At 46.1% G+C, this 18,368-nt stretch overlaps 1 protein-coding gene across 2 annotated transcripts in view; it reads left to right on the top strand.

Moving 5' to 3' along the window:
* Positions 1–18,368, top strand: part of GFRA1 (GDNF family receptor alpha 1) — a 211,948-nt gene that overhangs the window by 162,148 nt on the left and 31,432 nt on the right. For both annotated transcript variants that reach the window (XM_039237360.1, XM_039237361.1), the window contains 2 exons: positions 13,332–13,441; positions 16,130–16,264. In XM_039237360.1, coding sequence (XP_039093291.1) covers positions 13,332–13,441; positions 16,130–16,264 — 245 coding nt within the window. The remainder of the gene's footprint in view (positions 1–13,331; positions 13,442–16,129; positions 16,265–18,368) is intronic.

Raw genomic sequence — 18,368 nt, 5'->3', positions numbered from 1 at the left:
TTGTTCATAGGCTGAGCTTGGCCTGCGGTTGGAATTCATTTGACAGAGTTATGCCTGCAAGTGCAAAGTAAAACAGAGGGTTTCAAGGCAGTTGCTTGAAAAGGAATCCTCCTTCCAAAATGACCTTTGGAGCAATCTTTGACCTGAACTATTCAAATGAAGAACACTAACACACCCTGCTTTGCTTTGCTCTTGTCACATTTTCCTAGTGGAAGTATCTGTGGTTTTCAGTGCCTGGGATGGGGTTGTAGTGCAGGTTACTCAAGCACACACACGTGCTTCAGATTTAAGCATGGGCCACGGTGTCCTTGAAGCTTGGCCTGTACGGTGCAAACTGCCGATCCTAAGAGGGAGAGAGTGATGGGGGCAGGTGGTCGGAGGCAGATGCCATATCCCGAAGGAGCCCTTTCTCTGTCTCTCACCATGGCCGCCACCTCACACACAGTGTCTTGCGCTGAAGGTGTGTAGTGGTCACAGGAAGGTGGGTGCCTTGGTGAAGCCCTGTGCCAGTCTGTGCTTGGGGCTGGATAATACAGTTGACGAGGAGCATCTTTGCTACTGGGAACTGGATGCTGATGCACCCTCAGGAGTCCACCCAGAAGGCCTCAGGCGTGGGGCACCCTAGGCCCCAGCATCCCCAGGCTCAGAGAAGACAGGAGGGGTGTTTTCTGGGTGTACAAGAAGTGCCACCAAATATTGCCTATCCACAGGATTCTGGGAGAGTGCCCTATTGAGGGAGCTAGGCTAAGTGTTCCTTGGCCACATGAGGTGGGCGTGATGGCCTCAGGTGGCTTCAGAACCCAGCCCAAGTCCTTTGCATGCAGAGTGTGGCCCTCGCTCGCTGAGAGTCCTGATCATCTACTTGATTCTCTGACCTTGCCCTTTCATGCGAAGGAGGAGAGACACCTGCCCCATTACCTGCTCCTAGACCTGTGGTTGGAGAGAAAGAGTCAACATTGAATGCACCCTGACAGTCGTAACAGTAACATTCATTAGCCCTTTTCTGTGCCAAGCAGTGGGTTCCAGGCCTTAATCCTTCTGCAGCCCTGTGGAGGCACTGTTAGTGTCTCCGCCTTTTATGGAGTGGGGAGATGCAGAGATGAAACTTGGCAGCAGGGGCAGTGGAGATTTGAACCCATGGTCTGACGTCAGGGCTCCTGTCCTTTCCCACTATGCCCCGTACCCACAAGCTCTGGGAAGCCTCCACACACATGGTGCTCTTCCAGGGGAGGCACCCAAGGAGATGGTCCCAGGAAGGCCAGCTCCTGCCAGATGCCTTCTGTCTCCAGCCTCAGGAATGTTCTACCAGGTCAGGAAAAGGCTGGCAGGGGGAGTTGCTGACTTCTCCCTGTGGGCCTGGAGTGCCCCACTTTTTGTACCCCTCATTTTCTGATTTCAGCGGCACCTTCTGGGGTGACTATATACACAGCCCGCGGAGGATGGTGCTCAGTGAGGGAAGTCGTTCAGTGAGGGATTTCACCACAGAGCTGTGGCGTGGGATTGCATTTAGCCCTGCTGAACAGTAACAACAGATATTATTTTTTTATGTTTTTAAACTGCAAGCACTGTTAAACAAAAAGAATGCCCACTAATTCTGTCATTACACTTTATTGGACCTAGTAAATAACACTTATATCCACTTAAATCAGATTTGGGCTGCTCAAGCACACAATTCACATCAAAATGGCGGCAAAAGTCCAAGAACAAAAGTTTAAAAGTTGAATATTCGTTCCTCTATCAGCGTTGTGGGGGGTTAGTAGGAGCTTAAGAATCTGTGGTTTTCTTTTCAAAATCTGGCTCTAACTCTTACAAGCTCCATGACTTTAGCTGGTTGCTGACCTTTCTGGATCCCAGTGTCCTCCACTGTAAAATAAGACTAGCCCTTGGTGGTCAGGCTGTTGTGTGTTAAATGATGCAGGCCTTGGAAGCATTACAACAGTGACTGTGTCTAAGTATATGCGGTTGTTAGTACCATGTCTGGGGCAGTTAGACACGGGCTGCTGTTTTTTCCTCTCCTCCTCTGTGCTGAACACCAAGACGTCCGTGATGAAGATCGATATGTAGGTGATTGGAGCCACAGTGTGTGGCACTTGGATTCATTCATTGATTCATTCATTCACTCATTCATTCATTTGCTCACTCATTCAGAAAATACTTAGCAAACATTTACTTGATGCCAGACATCAAGCCATTCCTGGGTGCCCATTTTGTTATGGTGGAGGCAGGACTATGAACAAGGTGAAGACATAAAATAGGAAATGTAGGAGAGAACATGTGGGCAGGAAGGCCAAAGTGGTTGCCCTCCTTGGGGCTCAGAGCCAGTGGGGCAGAGCTAGGAAGCAACTCCCCTATAAAGCACTGTGAGTGGGTCACAAGAAGCCCTAAGGTCACCTGGTTGGATAGAGTGGTTGAGGGGACAGTTTACTAGAAAACAATTTACGTGGACCATGGAAAGCAGCTCCTTGGCCCTAAAGAATAAAAGGAGAAATGTTTTAAATTCAGCTGAGAGCTTTAGGGAAAATGGAGCTGGGACTGTGGGGGTAGGGTGGCTGTTGACCAGAGGATGTGCAATGTGAGAATGGATTACTAAAGAGAGTTTTAGATTTTCTGGAAAAGGGAGAATTAACATCTGATGGCAAAGGAATAAGTGATTTATTCTTTTGATGCATAACACCGCAATTCCCTGTCTCCTGAGCATTGCCCCATCCAAGAAGGAAGATATTAGGGACTAGTTGTTTGCTGAGCTCAAAGTCTCTGTTGACCTTAAAACAACTTGCCTGGAAGAAAAACGACCTAGTGTATATTTACTATTGAACATAATTTTCCTTAGGAAGTCTGCAACCCTATTAAAGATTAATAGGGAATCTTATTTTCATATGTTTCTGCTTAAAGTCTGTTTGTGCAAGTGTAGGCTGTTAGCCATTCAGACATCCATTTACCTTCGTTCCCCACCCCCTTCCCTGGCAGGCAGAAGCTAAGCTCCTTTAATGTGTGGAAGGTAAATTAACATTTTGCTGAGCTGAGCTTGGTGCTTGGGGCTCAGGTACCACAGAGGTATTTAGTGCTTGTCCTTTGGGGGGAAGGGCAAGGGGAGGAATTTTGCAAATTATTAAAGTCAAGAGAGCCTGTGTAATTTCAATTTTTCATCTTCTGGGAACCCCCAAAGAGGCAAGGTTTGACTGAAGAAGGCCAGGCAGCATTGGGGATAATTTCTAGAATTTACCTGTGTTTCTCTAAAGTAATTAGAGTTCAGTTTCTCTGGCTATAAACATCACCATGCAACATTTCTTTCTGAGGGTACAGACAGCACCTCCTTAAATTTATACAGGCCTGATGCTAGCCAGCTCAGTAGAGGGTCACATATGGGGACCACATGTAGTGACCTGTAGAAATGCTCTGACCTGCTTCTGTGAGTGTGACTCCATTGGCCTATAAAACACATTTCTCTGCTAGAAGATGTGGAGGACTCATAGGAGACGTCACTCTTTGGTCTTAATGGTAGGAATAAGCCTGATGTTAATCATGAGTGTATCAAGTATATAGACCTTGAACCGGTGGACTTGACCTCAGGACAAAGCATTTCATACGGCAAGTTATTAGCAGATGAATTATAAGAAAAACATCAGCGTGGCTGTCTCTGCCCTAGGGCTTCATAGAGGTCTCAAGATCAGTGTGACCACTTGGGCTGGTCCAGAGCAGAACAGAAAACACAGCACAGACGAATCCTATTCTCCTCTAGGAATCTGTGGGTCATACACAGGTGCTAGGGCCCAGCATACACACCCTCTGTAGCACCTTGAAAGGTCTACTGTCATTTAACTGGAGTAAATGAAGCTTCAGAGAAGTTAAGTTACTCACTTCAAACACCATGTTTTGTAAGTGGTTGAATTGAAATGGAATCCTGGTCCATTTTCAAAGTCTGTATTCAAAATCTCTACTGTGCACTGACGTTTCATAGCGCTTAGTTTTCTGTTGCTGTTGTGGCAGATTACCACCAACATGATGGCTTTAACACAGATTTATTCTCTTACATTTCCAGACATCAGAAGCCCTACACGGGTCTCACTGGGCTGAAATCAAAGGGCCCTCGGGACTGAGTTCCTTTTGGAGGCTCTAGGGGTGAATCCGTTTCCTTGACTTTTTCCCACATGCATTCCTTGGCTCTTGGCCCCTGCATCATCTTCAATATCAGCAAAAGCTGGCCTAGTCTTTTGCACATGGTATCTGCCCTCGTCATCTGCCTTCCTCTTCTACTTTTAAAGATCTGATGATTACACTGAGCCCACCTGTATGATCCAGGACAATCTGCTTACCTCAGCATCTAAGACTATTACCATAGGCCCTTGCACCATGTCAGGTAAACTATTCCATGGTTCCAGGGACTACAGTAGAGTATAGACATCTTATTCTCCCTATGGTAGATTTTCTTATGCGGTATGTTTTTAATTTTTGATATATCATGAATTGTAGGACCAGTTTTTCCCGAGTTGTTGCTAGAACACACAGAGCCTAATATGTAGCTTTCATCTCGTCAAGATGTGTGTGCATTTTGTCTTGGCTCTACCACTATGTCTGATCTTTCAGCGACCCCAAATACCCTCACTCATTTTTATATTTATTCTGTTGCATCAGAGCTACATCTGAATGCATTTCAAAATTCTTTCTGAAGTGAGAGAGTGGGCATAAATAATTAAGTGAAATCATAGTGGGTGACCTTTCCTGCCCTAGGGTTCTTAAGCAGTTGACTTGGAGCTTCATAGGTTCTGGGATGAATCTGAGGCAACTTCTGTACTACACTCCTAAAGATGGAGGTGCCTGCAGAATTCTACAAAGCAAATTCACACCGTGTTGGTCTGGGGTTTTGAGGTATGGTTCTATTGGTGAAAGATTGGTTGAGCATCTAGATTTCGGTTTCTTCTTGTGGCCAGAAGTCACAAAACTGATTACCAAAGTTGCCCTGCAGCAATACAAAAGATTTATTGGATAAGATAGATTCTTAGAGGGGCACCTGCGTGGCTCAGTCAGTTAAGCGTCCGACTTTGGCTCAGGTCATGATCTTCTGGTTTTTGGGTTTGAGCCCCGTGTCGAGCTCTGTGCTGACAGCTAGCTGAGAGCCTGGAGCCTGCTTCGGATTCTATATCTCCCTCTCTCTGACCCTCCCCTGCTCACACTGTCTCTCTCGCTCTCTCAGAAATTTAAAAAAAAAAAAAAACATTAAAAAAAGATAGGCTCTTAGAAGAGTTTAGCATATTTGTCACAGACGGCTATTGGATATCTGAAAGCTTTATAATGTAATCATCCAGAAACCCTTCAATTTCTTTTCTCCCTCGATTTCTTCCTGTAGCAACAAATACTGTCAGAGCTAAGTTTTCTGCACTGAAGGACGTGTTGTAGCATGGATAATACAAAACAACTTTATTTGACTTGGTGATGTAGCATAGAACTGTTTGCAGGGTTGGTGGCTGGTTAGGACTTACAGCCTGCTTTTACTACAACCATTCGTATGTGCACTGGAGACATTGGTGGGGGGGGAGTGTGTGAGGGAGGGGTGCTGGATGGAAGGCAGCTCTAGGGCATCTGATCCAAGGCTGCCAAGAGCCCCTTCCATGTCAGAGTGGACTCCCTTGCCAATGCCATAGCTTACTTTTCAAATTTGCCACGTAGAGATTAGCTGTCCGTCTCTGTCAGCCACTCTGCAGATGTTGATTGACAGCTGTCAGTGTTTGTGCAAGGTGGCTTCATGAGGGATGCCGAGATCGATCAGATGCTGACCCGGACTTCCTTCAGGGGGCTGCTGCCGTTTGATGTCATCAGAAAGGCTAAGGATGACCTTGGAGGGACACCCAAGCAGGGCCTAGGGACTACAGCCATATGTGACTTCACTGCATCTCCTGAAGTCCTTCCTTGGAAGATCAGGCTTTGTCACAGCACTGTGGGTCAAGCGGAGAGGGAGATGACCCTAGCCTTCTGTGACCCTCATGCTGGGCCCAGAGCTACCAAGGTGGTGGACGAGCTGTTGTGACCAGGGTTCTCCAGGACGAGTGAGGAAGGAGGGGGCTGTTTGTTCAGTGGGTTACAGCCTCCAAAGGTCAGGATGAAGCTGACCAGGGATTTGGGAAGGACAGGCACTGATCTCTACTTGGCCACAGGGCCATCTGGTCCCAGGAAACAGAGACATCAGGCAAGTCTTCTGGGGCCTCACAGTACCCTTCTCGGAAAATGTGGGAGTGCAGTTTGGCTGAGTCAATGAGAAGTGCGTTAATTGGCTGAGGCTTTAATCATCCTGCCAGGCGTGGGAGCCCACATGAAGGGGCTGAGAAACTCAACATGTGCAGAGCTGTGAGCGTTTGTGCCGAGGTGCGTGAACCCACCCGCGGCTCTTGCTCCGGAGTGGCCACACTCACTCCCAGGCTGGGGAAGACTGTGGCTTTCTGAAGGGCGCCCGAGCACCCCCAGCTCCTCAGACTGCCCCCCAGAGAATGTGCTGGGCTTTTGCTCCAAGAGGCCTATGTGTACACCACAAAGTGGGGAACAGCAAGGCAAGAAGACACCTCTGCAAAATGTCTTGAATATAGGCTCTGATTTGCTGGACGATGTTTTCCAGATGTTCTCTGGTAGGCTGCTGGGGGAGGAAGGGCTAAGGTAATTTTCTAAAAACAGAAAGAGAAAAATCTGTTTTGTGTCACTGTACCAGAAAATCACCATTCCAGAACTCTTGCTTTGTCATCCCAGCTCTAATATTAGCAGCATGTTTTTCAAATTATTTTTATTCTGCATAAGAGATTAACGGTATTAACAAACTTACTGATATTTAGTCATTTAAAAATGTCTTTTCCCCTAAACCCCAGGGGAATAAATAGCTTTTTCTTAAAATGCCTTTATTCTATGAGCTCATAGGACTGCGAGGTATGAAGTAACACCGCAGGATCCTGACTTCAGACTTCTCAAATTTGTGTTGGTCTGAGTCGCTGCGTTCAGTTACCCAGATGTAGCCAGGGTCTGTGATCCAGGGGCCAGTGGAAGACAGGCTAAGATGTGCATTTCTTGGTGTTGAGGTTGCTGTGGGTGTTGAGCCCTTTACATCAAGGGCTTAACGTTGGAATGGGCTAGGAATTGGGGAGCAAACAGATGAAGGGATGGGAAGTGAAAATGTATCAGGCAACATGTATTCTGGGTGAAGTACTTTTTTAATAATTTATAAATTTCGTTCTCACAGTAGCCACCTAGAGCGACTGTGGATGACATCCACCCTGTTTTCCAGGTGAATAAATGGACAGCTGGAGAAGTGAATTAATTTGCTTAGGTGTGAGACCATGAAAGGTAGAGTTGGGTTAGAAACAGGTATGCATCTCTCTCAGGCCTGGCCTGCTTTGTTTCCTCTAACTTTGCTTCCTCTAACTGAGAAAACTTTCAGAGACTAAATGGCTTGCATTGAAAACCAAGACTTTAAAACCCTGATGTTCACACTGGGCTCAGAGAAAAATGTTAGTAATTTCTTACACAAACGGATTAATGAAAGGATCCTGTCTCAAGGTTCTGCCTTTCTCTAGGGGCAGTCAGGGTCTGCAGTCCTGTATTGGCAGTCAGCAAAGCCCCTTAATTAAGGGAAGCCTAATTCATTGGTAGGTTCACCACCCTCATATGCAGGGTTCTGTCTGCATCCTTAGCTCCTGCTGTGCTCCCGAATGCCATTCAGAGTGCTCACTGAGGCTGTAAAGTCAGTGGAAATCATTAGGAAGAAGGCTCTGAAGAACAGTCTGGCCAAATGACGGGAGGGGGAGAGCAATTATACACTTGATGACTTAAATAATGTCCCTGGGAACCTAAAGCCCAGCACCTTCTGCATTTTTCCCTTCCAGGGCTACCCCCTGCCATCCGCTACCACCCACCATGTGACTCTGAGCAAGAGCTTAACCTTTTTAGCCTTCAGCTCTCTTGAGTGCGAGATCAGGGGATCTACTAGAAAAATCTAGGTCTTTGTACTCAAAGGAAACCCAATGCCTAAGACACTGAAATCATGTGTGATGACCAAATGGAATCATGGGTGAGAATAATAATACTTTGAAAACAAGTGTTCTTTTCTTTCTTTTTTTCCCAAGTATCTTCAAGTGTCCCACAGATTATATTTCTGAAGTGGAAGGGTAATCCAAGAGCTAAGTAGTTCAGCAACGTCTTCAGGAGTTCTGAGTAGTTTGTATCAGAGCCTGGATCCCATTAAAAACCTCATAATTCTTCATCCAGAGCTCAGTTCCACCAACCATGTGGCTTGTGTCCAAGAATGGGACTCATCCTGGAGAAAATATTTAAAAGAATAGGATAATCCAGGATGAGTTAAACTGGGCATCACTGTATGTCGTTTTTTTTTCACCTGTTTGCCATAACACTTATTTTCCTAAAAATGTTAACCAAAAAAGAAGGTAAATGATTTCCCCCCACTGTCAAAAGACCATCTGCCATTTGAAAAGATTCTCCTAGATTTTATTGTTATAATCATTTTTCTATTTCCAGTTAGCAGCATGCTTCCTTTAGTATGATATTTCCTACATAAACCACAGTTTTCTCTTCAGCAGATTTCCTAAGGCTAACTTGGCATTTGCTGGCGTTTTCCTCCTCTTTGAGGGTGGGAATTTTCTCTTTCAGAGGGAGATGCATGTCTACATTAGTGCCTATTCATTTCCTCTTCATTTTCTCAGAGAAAAACAATCAGGTTCATCACTGCTTGTAGTCATGGAGATTTCATGTCTCCAGAAGAAATCCAATTGTGGAATTTCTTTGTTAATCCCACACTGGACGTTTAAGCTTTTGTGTTTGGATCGGCACAGCCCAGGCAGGGAAGCCACTGAAACAGGTTACAACGTGACTCTTTACCCAAGATGGGCAGGGGAAGTGTGTTCAGCAAGGGCTGTCCTGGGATACTGGGGGCTGGAGGGTAGCAGGTGCTCAGACCATGGTTGGCAACTGGACAGATGGAGAGCTTAAGCTGTAACCACCTGCAAGATGCTTGCATCCCACCTCACCATCTTCCTTGCGGGCCTGTCCTCCCCTGCATTCCCCCTGCAGCACCACTGTGTGCTGAGTTGCCTGCACCTTGAGGCCCTTCTTTCTACAGTCTTGACTTCCGTTCTAGTAAAACCTGCCTCTCCATGCATCCCCTTTTCTTCCTCTTTCAGGTCCTCAGATCTCCCCACTGGTTCCCCACTGGCTTCAGTCTCCTGTTAGCTAGTATCCTTTGGCCAGTGCCCTGCTTCCCCATTGCTGCTAGAACAGTGAAGGCACAGAGTAGGTCTCCAGAAGATCTTTGCTGAACATCTGAGAGACCCCAAAGTCTTCCTGATAGGCAAACCTGATCATGTTACTTTGTTTAAAAACCATCAGTGGTTCCCACTGGTTTTAGGATAAAATCCAAGCTTTTAGGTCATTCACGCCTCTTCACATCCTTGCCAGCATCATCACCCGTCACTCACCGTTCACCACCCATGGCTCAGCCATCCCAAGTGAACGACTAACAATGTTCTGGGTGATGGGTGTGCTAAGTTGTAGTGGTTGTGAATGCTTTCTGGCTCTGGAGTCTGATACTGAGTTTGGTCGAGTTCTAGCTCCACCACAGAACTCTGCAACCTGGAGGGAGTTACTTAACCTCTCTTTGTCTCAGTTTCTTCATCTATAAAATGGGGCTGATAGGATTACCTTCTAAGGTTGTTGTATTAAATGTGTGCATATGTGTCAAGACCTTAAGTCGATACCTGGCAAGGCAAATATTCCACTGTCGATAGCCTGGGAGTGCTATGGGCGTGCTGACTTTGCCACATGCTGCCCTCTCCTACCTAGGTTACCCCCTCCGCCATTGCTGGTCAGAGTCATCCTGTGACTCTCAGTGCCAATGTCATGGCTTCTCTGAAACCAGTGTCTCTAGCTGTGTAGCGTCAAAAGCTTAATGTGCAGCATCAGAATGTGTGCTGTCAAATCCTGGTTCTACTGCTTACTATCTGACTCTGGTCTCATCCTAGTAAGCTGTGGTTTCCTCCTCGGAAATTTGGAAAAGAAAACCACCATCTCTACCTTATTAGAGTTGTGGAAAAAAATAAAAAGTGTGTAAAGACATAGCTGACACATACTAAGTACTTCACTCATGTTCGATGTTATTTTTGTTAGTGGCCTTTCTGCTGTTTATCAAGAACTAGCCACTGTATTGTTACCATCTTTTTACTTGTCTCTCATGGTGGGTTGGGTTCAGACAGAGAGTTTACTGACTAACTCACAAGCACATGGCACATCGTTCAGGGACGGAACCACGGGACTGACAAGTCAAGCTGCTTTGTCAATACATGTAACCAACGTGTTGCTTTAGGAGATTTCAAAGGACGTGGCTCCTGGGCGGCTCAGTGGGTTAAGGGTCTGGCTCTGGCTCATGGTCATGATCTTACGGTTAGTGGGTTTGAGCCTGCATCGGGCTCTGTGCTGGTGGTACAGACCCTGCTTGGAATTCTCTCTCTCTCTCTCTCTCTCTCTCTCTGTCTGTCTCTCTCTCTGTCCCTCCCATGCTCTCTCTCTCAAAATAAATAAATAAATAAATAAATAAACCTTAAAAAAAGAGAGGACTGTGTCCATCTGTAAGAGAAGATGTTAGGAAGGAAGGGTGTTTGAGAGCCAACTGTTTTCTTTCTTTGGGGGGTACGAAAGACTGAAAGACTGGAGATTAAAACTGTTCCTACATCATTTCACTTGGCCCACAGGTGACTGGGGATGGAGGGGAAGCTGCACCAGGAAGGCTGGGCCTTCACTCCTGAGGCACGACAGGTGCTTTATCCGGAGGATTGAATGCATCATACTGGTTCTAAACAGGGTGTGCAGATACATAGTAAACAATCGTTTCTCCGAGAACAACACAAAGCCCCCATTTGCGGGGTTTGCTGATCACCAGGGTGTAAACACTCCCACCACAGTTACTCGCAAACTACCACCATGATGTTAACCAACTCACAAACTCCCTGAAAATATACCAGTTGGTCAGTAATGAGCCGGTTCCAACACAATGCTGGGTAAACTTCCTCTTACTTCAGTTCTTCTCTCATTAAAATGTGAGTCCCCATCCTGTCTCCAAGTAGAAATGTCAGTAGGAGGTGGGTCCAGTGTGAAAAACAGAACCAGGGAAGTGTTAGTGTTTTAGCAGTGCTGCATGTGCTCAAAATTATTTTGAAGCTCTTTTCTGTCCCCTGGCTGTGTTCCTCTTAGGACCGGGGATCTGTGCTGACAATCTTCTCTTGCAAAGCAGCCTGTCCAGGCTTCTGCTCAGAGCAGTATATCTGGTTTTATCCTCCCAATCAGAGTTATACTCTCTGCAGCAGACTGACTCAATTAGCCCTTCATTCCAGAGTCCAATTGTGAGTCAATTCTGAGGTTGTTAAACAAAATGAATCTGGTGGCATTAGCCTCTCGCTGAAGGATAGTAATCCGTGTCCCGGCGCTGTTTGGTTAATAGTCTGCTTGAGAGACTACAAGAAACGGGGACTTGGAGACAGAGCGACCTTTTGTCCATCTCCGGGGGACAGGGCGGGAGCGCAGGACTGCCAGGGAAAGAGAGCTGCTCTGGTTGTGTGCAGAACTGGAGCCCCAGCTGCCCGAACCACATTTGGCCTTTGCGGAGTTAGGAGCCCAGGAGCACTAGATCATTAACTTTCATGACCGGGAAAATTCTTCTGAAATTAACACTCAGTCCAAGCCGGATGCCGTTGGAGCCAGTTGAGTAAGCCTGAGCCACCTTTAGGGATTTCCTCTGAAAACTAAATCCTTTAACCAGGCTACAGAAAATGGCCCGGTTTTATGCCCTCCGGTGTGTTCAATTAGAGCCCGAAAATACCAACTAGGCTTGGACTGTGGGAGATCCGGGCACACGTACAGGCACACACAAGCCTCGTTTGGAGGATTTTGCCAAGCTGCTTAGCTTCAGCACCTGCCCCGGGGATTGGCAGTGATGGAACCAGGCGCCTATACAGAGTGCACAGATCGGCACAGCTAGTGAGGCTCACATGCCCCTGCTTGAAAGGTTTTAAGAAGAGACCAGCCCCTCACAAACACCGTGCACCTTTGCTGTGGCAGTGAACTTAGATGACTTCATCAGGCCTTCTGACTCTCTTCTAGGTAGAGTTGTAGTAAAGGGACACCTTAATGGGCTTCTTGCAGACCTTTTACAAACCTCTGTGATCTCCACACACCCTTCCTCGCTCTGCCCCACCAGCGCAAGCTTGTGTGTATCCTCAAGTATGCTGAGTAAATACAGTGTCTTGCGTGGAAAGAAGTGAAAACAGCCGTGTGTGTGTGTGTGTGTGTGTGTGTGTGTATTGGCTGCCAACTTGGGTCTGCTGAAGCGAAAAGAGCGGAGACAACCATCCATTGTCTCCCATAATTGCTGGATAATTTAAATTCTCTTGAAGTCCATTGTGTTCCTCACTCAGAAGCGGGGCTGTTGTCTGCCGAGATGACCTCAGAGGTGGCCCCGTCCTCGTTCAGGATTTTCTCCAACAATATCCTCTTCAGACTGAAGAACAGCCAGTTAGCCACAAAGTCCTCTTCCTCCCCAGACCAGCGTGTCTGTGGCCCCTCTTCACCTTCTTGGGTCTCTGCAATGTCGCCACTGCTCAGGCCTTCCCAGTGGACTGCGCAGGGCCCTGGGGAGTTGATCCGTGACCCCTGCACGCAACGCCTCCAACAGAAGGCCTAGTCACACAGGGACACCACCCCCAGAGCGAGCATCTCTGTCCTTCCTGCTTTCCCCTTCAGTTCTGGAGAGACGAGCCTCTCCTCAGTGTCACTTGGCTGGAATAAATCTCTTGTCCCCTGGGCTGTTGGATGAGAGATAACTTACAGGACAAATACACGTATGTTTAAAGCCAGCAGGAATTACGGGAGCAGATGGGCTGTAGGATCCTATTTTGATGCCAGGGACATGTTTCTGTATAAAGTAAATATTTCCCCAGTGTGGATCTCTGGTGAGTGTGTAGAGAAGCATATTTCCTAAAGATGCAAATAAGTCTGTCAGAAATAAATATTGAATGGAAACTTCAAAGCATCTAGACTTCTCCAGTTATAGGCCCTGAAGACTTCTGTGCAAATAAGCAGACACACAGGTAGGCAAGGGCTGGGTGGAGGAGGGGATGGTGGGGGGTGGGGTTGTATAGGAGAGAATGCTAACATCCTAAGAGTGCATATTTTCTATATTTTTGGGGGGTGTGGAAAAAGGCATATCAACGAAGGAATAAAGAAAAGTTACATGTGTCCAGAAGCTAACGTAGGGTATTTCAAGGCACACCCCTTGCCCTTTCTTCCTACTGTAGATCTCGCCTTGCGGATTTTTTTACCAACTGCCAACCGGAGTCAAGGTCTGCCAGCAGCTGTCTAAAGGAAAACTACGCTGACTGCCTCCTTGCCTACTCAGGGCTTATCGGTAAGATCGGGGAGAAGCGGGATGGGAGGCAAGTCTAGCTTACAAATATTCACAGACTCTTCCCATTGTCGCCTGCCACTATCTATGAAAGGAAGAATGTCTCCATAACCCCCGTGCTGGGGTTTTGCTGTTAAGCCCTAGGGGACTCACCTGTAACAAAAAGGCCACTGAGGATCATGGCCGTGCAAGGACAGAGGGAAGAAGCAGGGAGTATCAAAGTGCAAGAAAGGCTACAGTATGAGCACCTGACAAGCATCTCGGGTGGGGTGCTGCCCACACAGAACAACAGCCAGAAAGAATCTGCATGGCCGAGGAAAAGGGCAGCAAAGTCAAACCAAGTTAATTGAATTAGGGAACATGGAAGTAGTTCAGTGGGGGAAACAGAAAGGGCTGTTCCCCAGAAATGGCCCTTTGGAAATAAAACCCCTAACTAACCGGGGTCCTTCGTACCATTGATATTCTTGGTAATTCAGCTCCTCGTATGCAGGGGTGATTTAGCCTAAAACTTCCCCCTGAGAACAGACAGAGAAGAAACAGTGTTTTCTGCCTCTCAAGACCCGAGGCTTTAGAAGAACCAGGTTCTCAGCATTCAGGGCAACAGTACAGTTAGGGGACCAGTGAGTAGGAAGAGTGGGAAGTGAGGCAGATTTGTGGCCGTGGGTAAAGGGGTAGGCAGGAAGGAAGGCAGGTGTTCCAGATCCTGGGGGCTTAAGAAGCCTCAATGGCAGGGCTCCGTCACGATTGACATTTGAGGACAACTGCGTAGTGAAGGCTGTGGAGGGGTGAGGGAAATCGCAGCTGTCAGAAGTGTGATGGCTCAGCCATGGTGTGTGTCCCTGCCAGGATCGCACAAGTCACCAGGCAGGCAGAACTTCCCACCAAGACTGACAGCACATTTTTTGTCACCAGAGCGTCTTCAGCAAGAGCTCTCGGGGGAAAAAATCAACGATGGCACTTAATGCAGGGATATTACAGGTCCCTGCATGCTCATCCCAGCATTTTGTGAAAGGATACCTGTGTTCTCTTGGGCAATGCCTTTCACCGGTGTTGTGCACCATTTCTGTGGATGTGTCCCAACTAGTGTATCTTCCTTAAGTCCGTTTTCTAAATTTGCACTCACTCTTTCCTTTTCTTAAGTAAGTTAGTCTCTAGTAAAGGGTTACTTACCAACTATGGAATTACAGATTTAAAGAACCAATGGAAGTAATTAAGGCATGCTCATTATAAAAAGTTTAAAAACTTACAGAGAAACCCGAAGGAGACAGTAGGAAGGATCTACAACTCCACTCTCAGACGTAATCACTATGATCACCTTAGTGCATCTCCTTCCAGGCACACATGCTCATTAAATCCTCAATGAGTAGCCAAGACATGTTTCTGCCAGGCATTTCTGGCTTGGCAAACCATTACATGCCTGAGGTTGATGAAATACTCTTCACGTAATGGAATGAAATGGTTGAGGAAGTGCATTTTACAGACCAAAATTTATTTCCCTCTTGGGTCTGGATCTTTCCCTCCACACTGGTTCTAACTTCTTTCAAGACAATGCCTATGCCTGCCTCTTCCATATGTCAGAGATCCGCAATGGTGCCAGGCATTCACTGGTTTCTTAGTAGACACATTTTAGCCTCTTGACTCCATATGTGGGGGGCTCTTACCTTTCTCACTCAAAGTTAGGGGCTCACTGTCCACTGTGGGTCAGAGTTCCCATCCCGAGGTATAATGGGAGATAAATGTAGTTCAACTTGGTAAGGGATGTAGGGCAAAGAAGATATGTCCTTGACCCAGGAGAGCTCATAAAGAATTTCTTTTTTTCTGTTTATAAACTAAATATATCCTGTGGATCACTGACCACCTATTACTTCTTATATCCACAAAATGTATAAAAACAGAAGGCTTCTTGGCATGAATAGGCATCGCCTGGTGGAAGCCACCCAGAAGAAGACATTTGGGTTGTATTAAGTATAAATGCATTGTTTGCGCCAGCACAGATCTCCTCAGAAAAACCATGAATACAGGACGATGTAGGCAAGAGAGACCACCCAGCTTTTCTCTGAGGACTCTTGAGGACTATTGAGACAATACTCTAGAAGCCATCAGCTTAGAGAATTTCCATTGTTTATTTCCAATTCCTTCACAACTTGGAAGACTTGATTTAAATCAGTTGAGAGTCTGGTGAGCAGAGACCTTGTTATATATGTTCAGGATGTGTGGTAACCCAAAGGATAGCTTCTAAGCTTTCCTGTGTTACTTTGAAGAAGCCATTTGCTTCCGAGGAAAGTGGATTCAAAGTCCTAAAAGGATTTCTAAGATATGTAAAACCAGTTCTATCTATTTATGAAGATTAATGACATTTTCGAGAAAATGCAAGGGATTTGGGAACTCATGCATTCTAAGTTAATTCTCTCCTACTCCATAACATCCATACCATTTGTGCAGAAAAATACCCTAAGTGCAGCTCAAGGAGTTCTGTTATAATTTTTTAAGTAAATGTGTAAATTATTTTATGTGCTCAAGATAAATTGCCAAGAAAGTCACTGCTTAACATAATTTCCCACTCAGCAAACACAATGTTTGTAATTATCCATGGTGCATCCACCATCAGAGGAACATTTGTTTTCTCTTTCAGGCTATAGAAAAGTCTGTATCATCGCGCAGGAACAAGATGCCTTGTTTTTACTTTTTTAGGTACAGTCATGACCCCCAACTACATAGACTCCAGTAGCCTCAGTGTGGCTCCATGGTGTGACTGCAGCAACAGTGGGAATGATCTGGAAGAGTGCTTCAAATTTTTGAATTTCTTCAAGGACAACACTTGTCTTAGTGAGTTTAAAAAAAAAAGGAAGCAAACACAGAAACATGCTTTCCTCTCTGTGTTCAAGCTGTAGCTTCATGTTTCTTGTGTCTGCCTCTTCTCTCTCTCTCTCTCTCAATTACTGTCGCTTTTTTCCTGATTGCTGATGGTGAATCCAGCATCTCTTGGCCACACTATGCAAGGCAGCAGGGATCTGAGCACATCAGTGCTGCCAAGTCCGTGAATCCAAAGGCCTAAGAGAGCAAGAGATTCAAACAACGGAGGGTACATTATGTCGGATAGAACACTCCTACCCACAGATCAAATTTTGATCTTGGCAACCAGCATAAGTCTGTTCCAAAGGTTCTTAAAACCTGGGAGCTATATACGATGTGAGAAGCTCAGACAAATTAGACTGGGGTAGGCCTCCAAGGGCTCTCTGAGAAAAATTATCACATTAACATCAATAGCCCCCTGGATGATCGGGGTTGGCTCAGAGGAGAAGCAACAATTCTTGAGTGGGATAAGCCGGCGATGCGGCCAGGAGCCTCAGGATGTGTTATCTCGGGAGACAGAGCTGAGCACTAAGGGGGCTCCTGCTTGGAAATAGTATTGGTTATGATTGCAGTGTCCTTCAGGCAGTTAGGAAACACGCTTCCCAAAGGGTGAGGGATAGAGAGAATTGTACAGGTGTGAATAGTGGCATGTGTCAGACTGGGCCAGTCTCCCTTTTATCCACTGAGATGTGCACGTTGGAGGTGGCAATCCAGCTGAGATGCTTGAGTGCCTCACTCACATTTTGTGGCAGCCACCTTTAATTTATTGGGCACCTTTGACTCACTTTATAGGGAGTACAATATATATATTATCTCATTTACTGTAATCTGCGTAAGAGCCCTCGGAGATATGGGTATTATTGTTTCTATTTCACAGTTGAGTAAACAGCTGTTTATTCATATAGACCATCCATGCCAGAGATGGATCCGAAGCCTGAGTGCCTTTTTCAGCAGCCCCTGTCCCCCGAGGGGGACTCGTTTGCTTTTGCCTCATTCCTGATATTAAAGGACCCATTGGCCAAGAACAAATGCCCGAACATTGGGGACCAGTGTAACTTCCTGGTGAGAGGTATTGGAGCAAGTTTCTAGGAATTAAGGTTCAGCCACCCCTCTGAGAGCTGTGACAGTTCTCCACGAGGCTATGCAATGACCAACTACCAAAGAATTAGCTACCAATTTACTGTATCCATGGAAAAGCTTTTAAGTGTTATTTATTCTAAAACCACTCTATTGTTTCCTTGGTTGAAAAGATAAATCTAAATGATTTGCTTACTAGGTACTTTTAATAATGTGGCTATAACTAAATGTTTGGTCATCTTAAAACTAACACAAGCTCTGGATGCCTAAGTAAAATTGAAAATCACAGACATATTAGGAAGTGCAGAAACATTTGCTAAGACATTGGGGGTACCCACTGAATTGTACCTCGGATCTCTTGTTTGGTCTTGACTTAAAACTTTTTTTAATATTATATTTAGTTCTGAGAGAGAGAGACAGCATGAGCAGAGGCAGGTCAGAGAGAGAGGGAGACATAGAATCTGAAACAGGCTTATGGCTCTGAGCTGGCTATCAGCACAGAGCCCGACGCGGTGCTCGAACCCACGAACCGCGAGATCGCGACCTGAGCCAAAGTCGGACGCTTAACTGACTGAGCCACCCAGGCGCCCCTTGGTCTTGACTTAAAAGAGGAAAAGTGTGTATATATCCCTCTTTTCCACACCCTGCATAGTCTTCTGGAAGAACGCAAGTTTTAATGAAGATAAAGCAATGACAATATAGGTCATTGTGTGTGAGAGAAGATCACACTCACACTGGCTGGAAAACCACTCCCTCGTGGAGAAATTAAAGGTGTCTCTGCTTAATAATATTTCGGTGAAGGGGAGAATCGTCTGGCATCTTTTTGCTAATGACTTTTCAATAAAAAGACATATATGTGGTCTTCAACAGGGACCAAAGCCAGCCAGAAGTTTTCATAGTCATTCCATTTATACTTTGATCAGAAGGGCCACAGCATACCAAAGACGTAGCGCCTGCAAATTCACTCTCTGGCAAAGGGCTCCATAGTTGAAGGAATTGA

The sequence above is a fragment of the Hyaena hyaena genome, unplaced genomic scaffold, assembly GCF_003009895.1.
Source record: "Hyaena hyaena isolate Hyena2069 unplaced genomic scaffold, ASM300989v1 scaffold_124, whole genome shotgun sequence".
NCBI classification, from domain to species: Eukaryota; Metazoa; Chordata; class Mammalia; order Carnivora; family Hyaenidae; genus Hyaena; species Hyaena hyaena.
The sequence above is the reverse complement of the archived record's forward strand: the minus strand, read 5'-3'. Positions and strand labels throughout refer to the sequence as shown.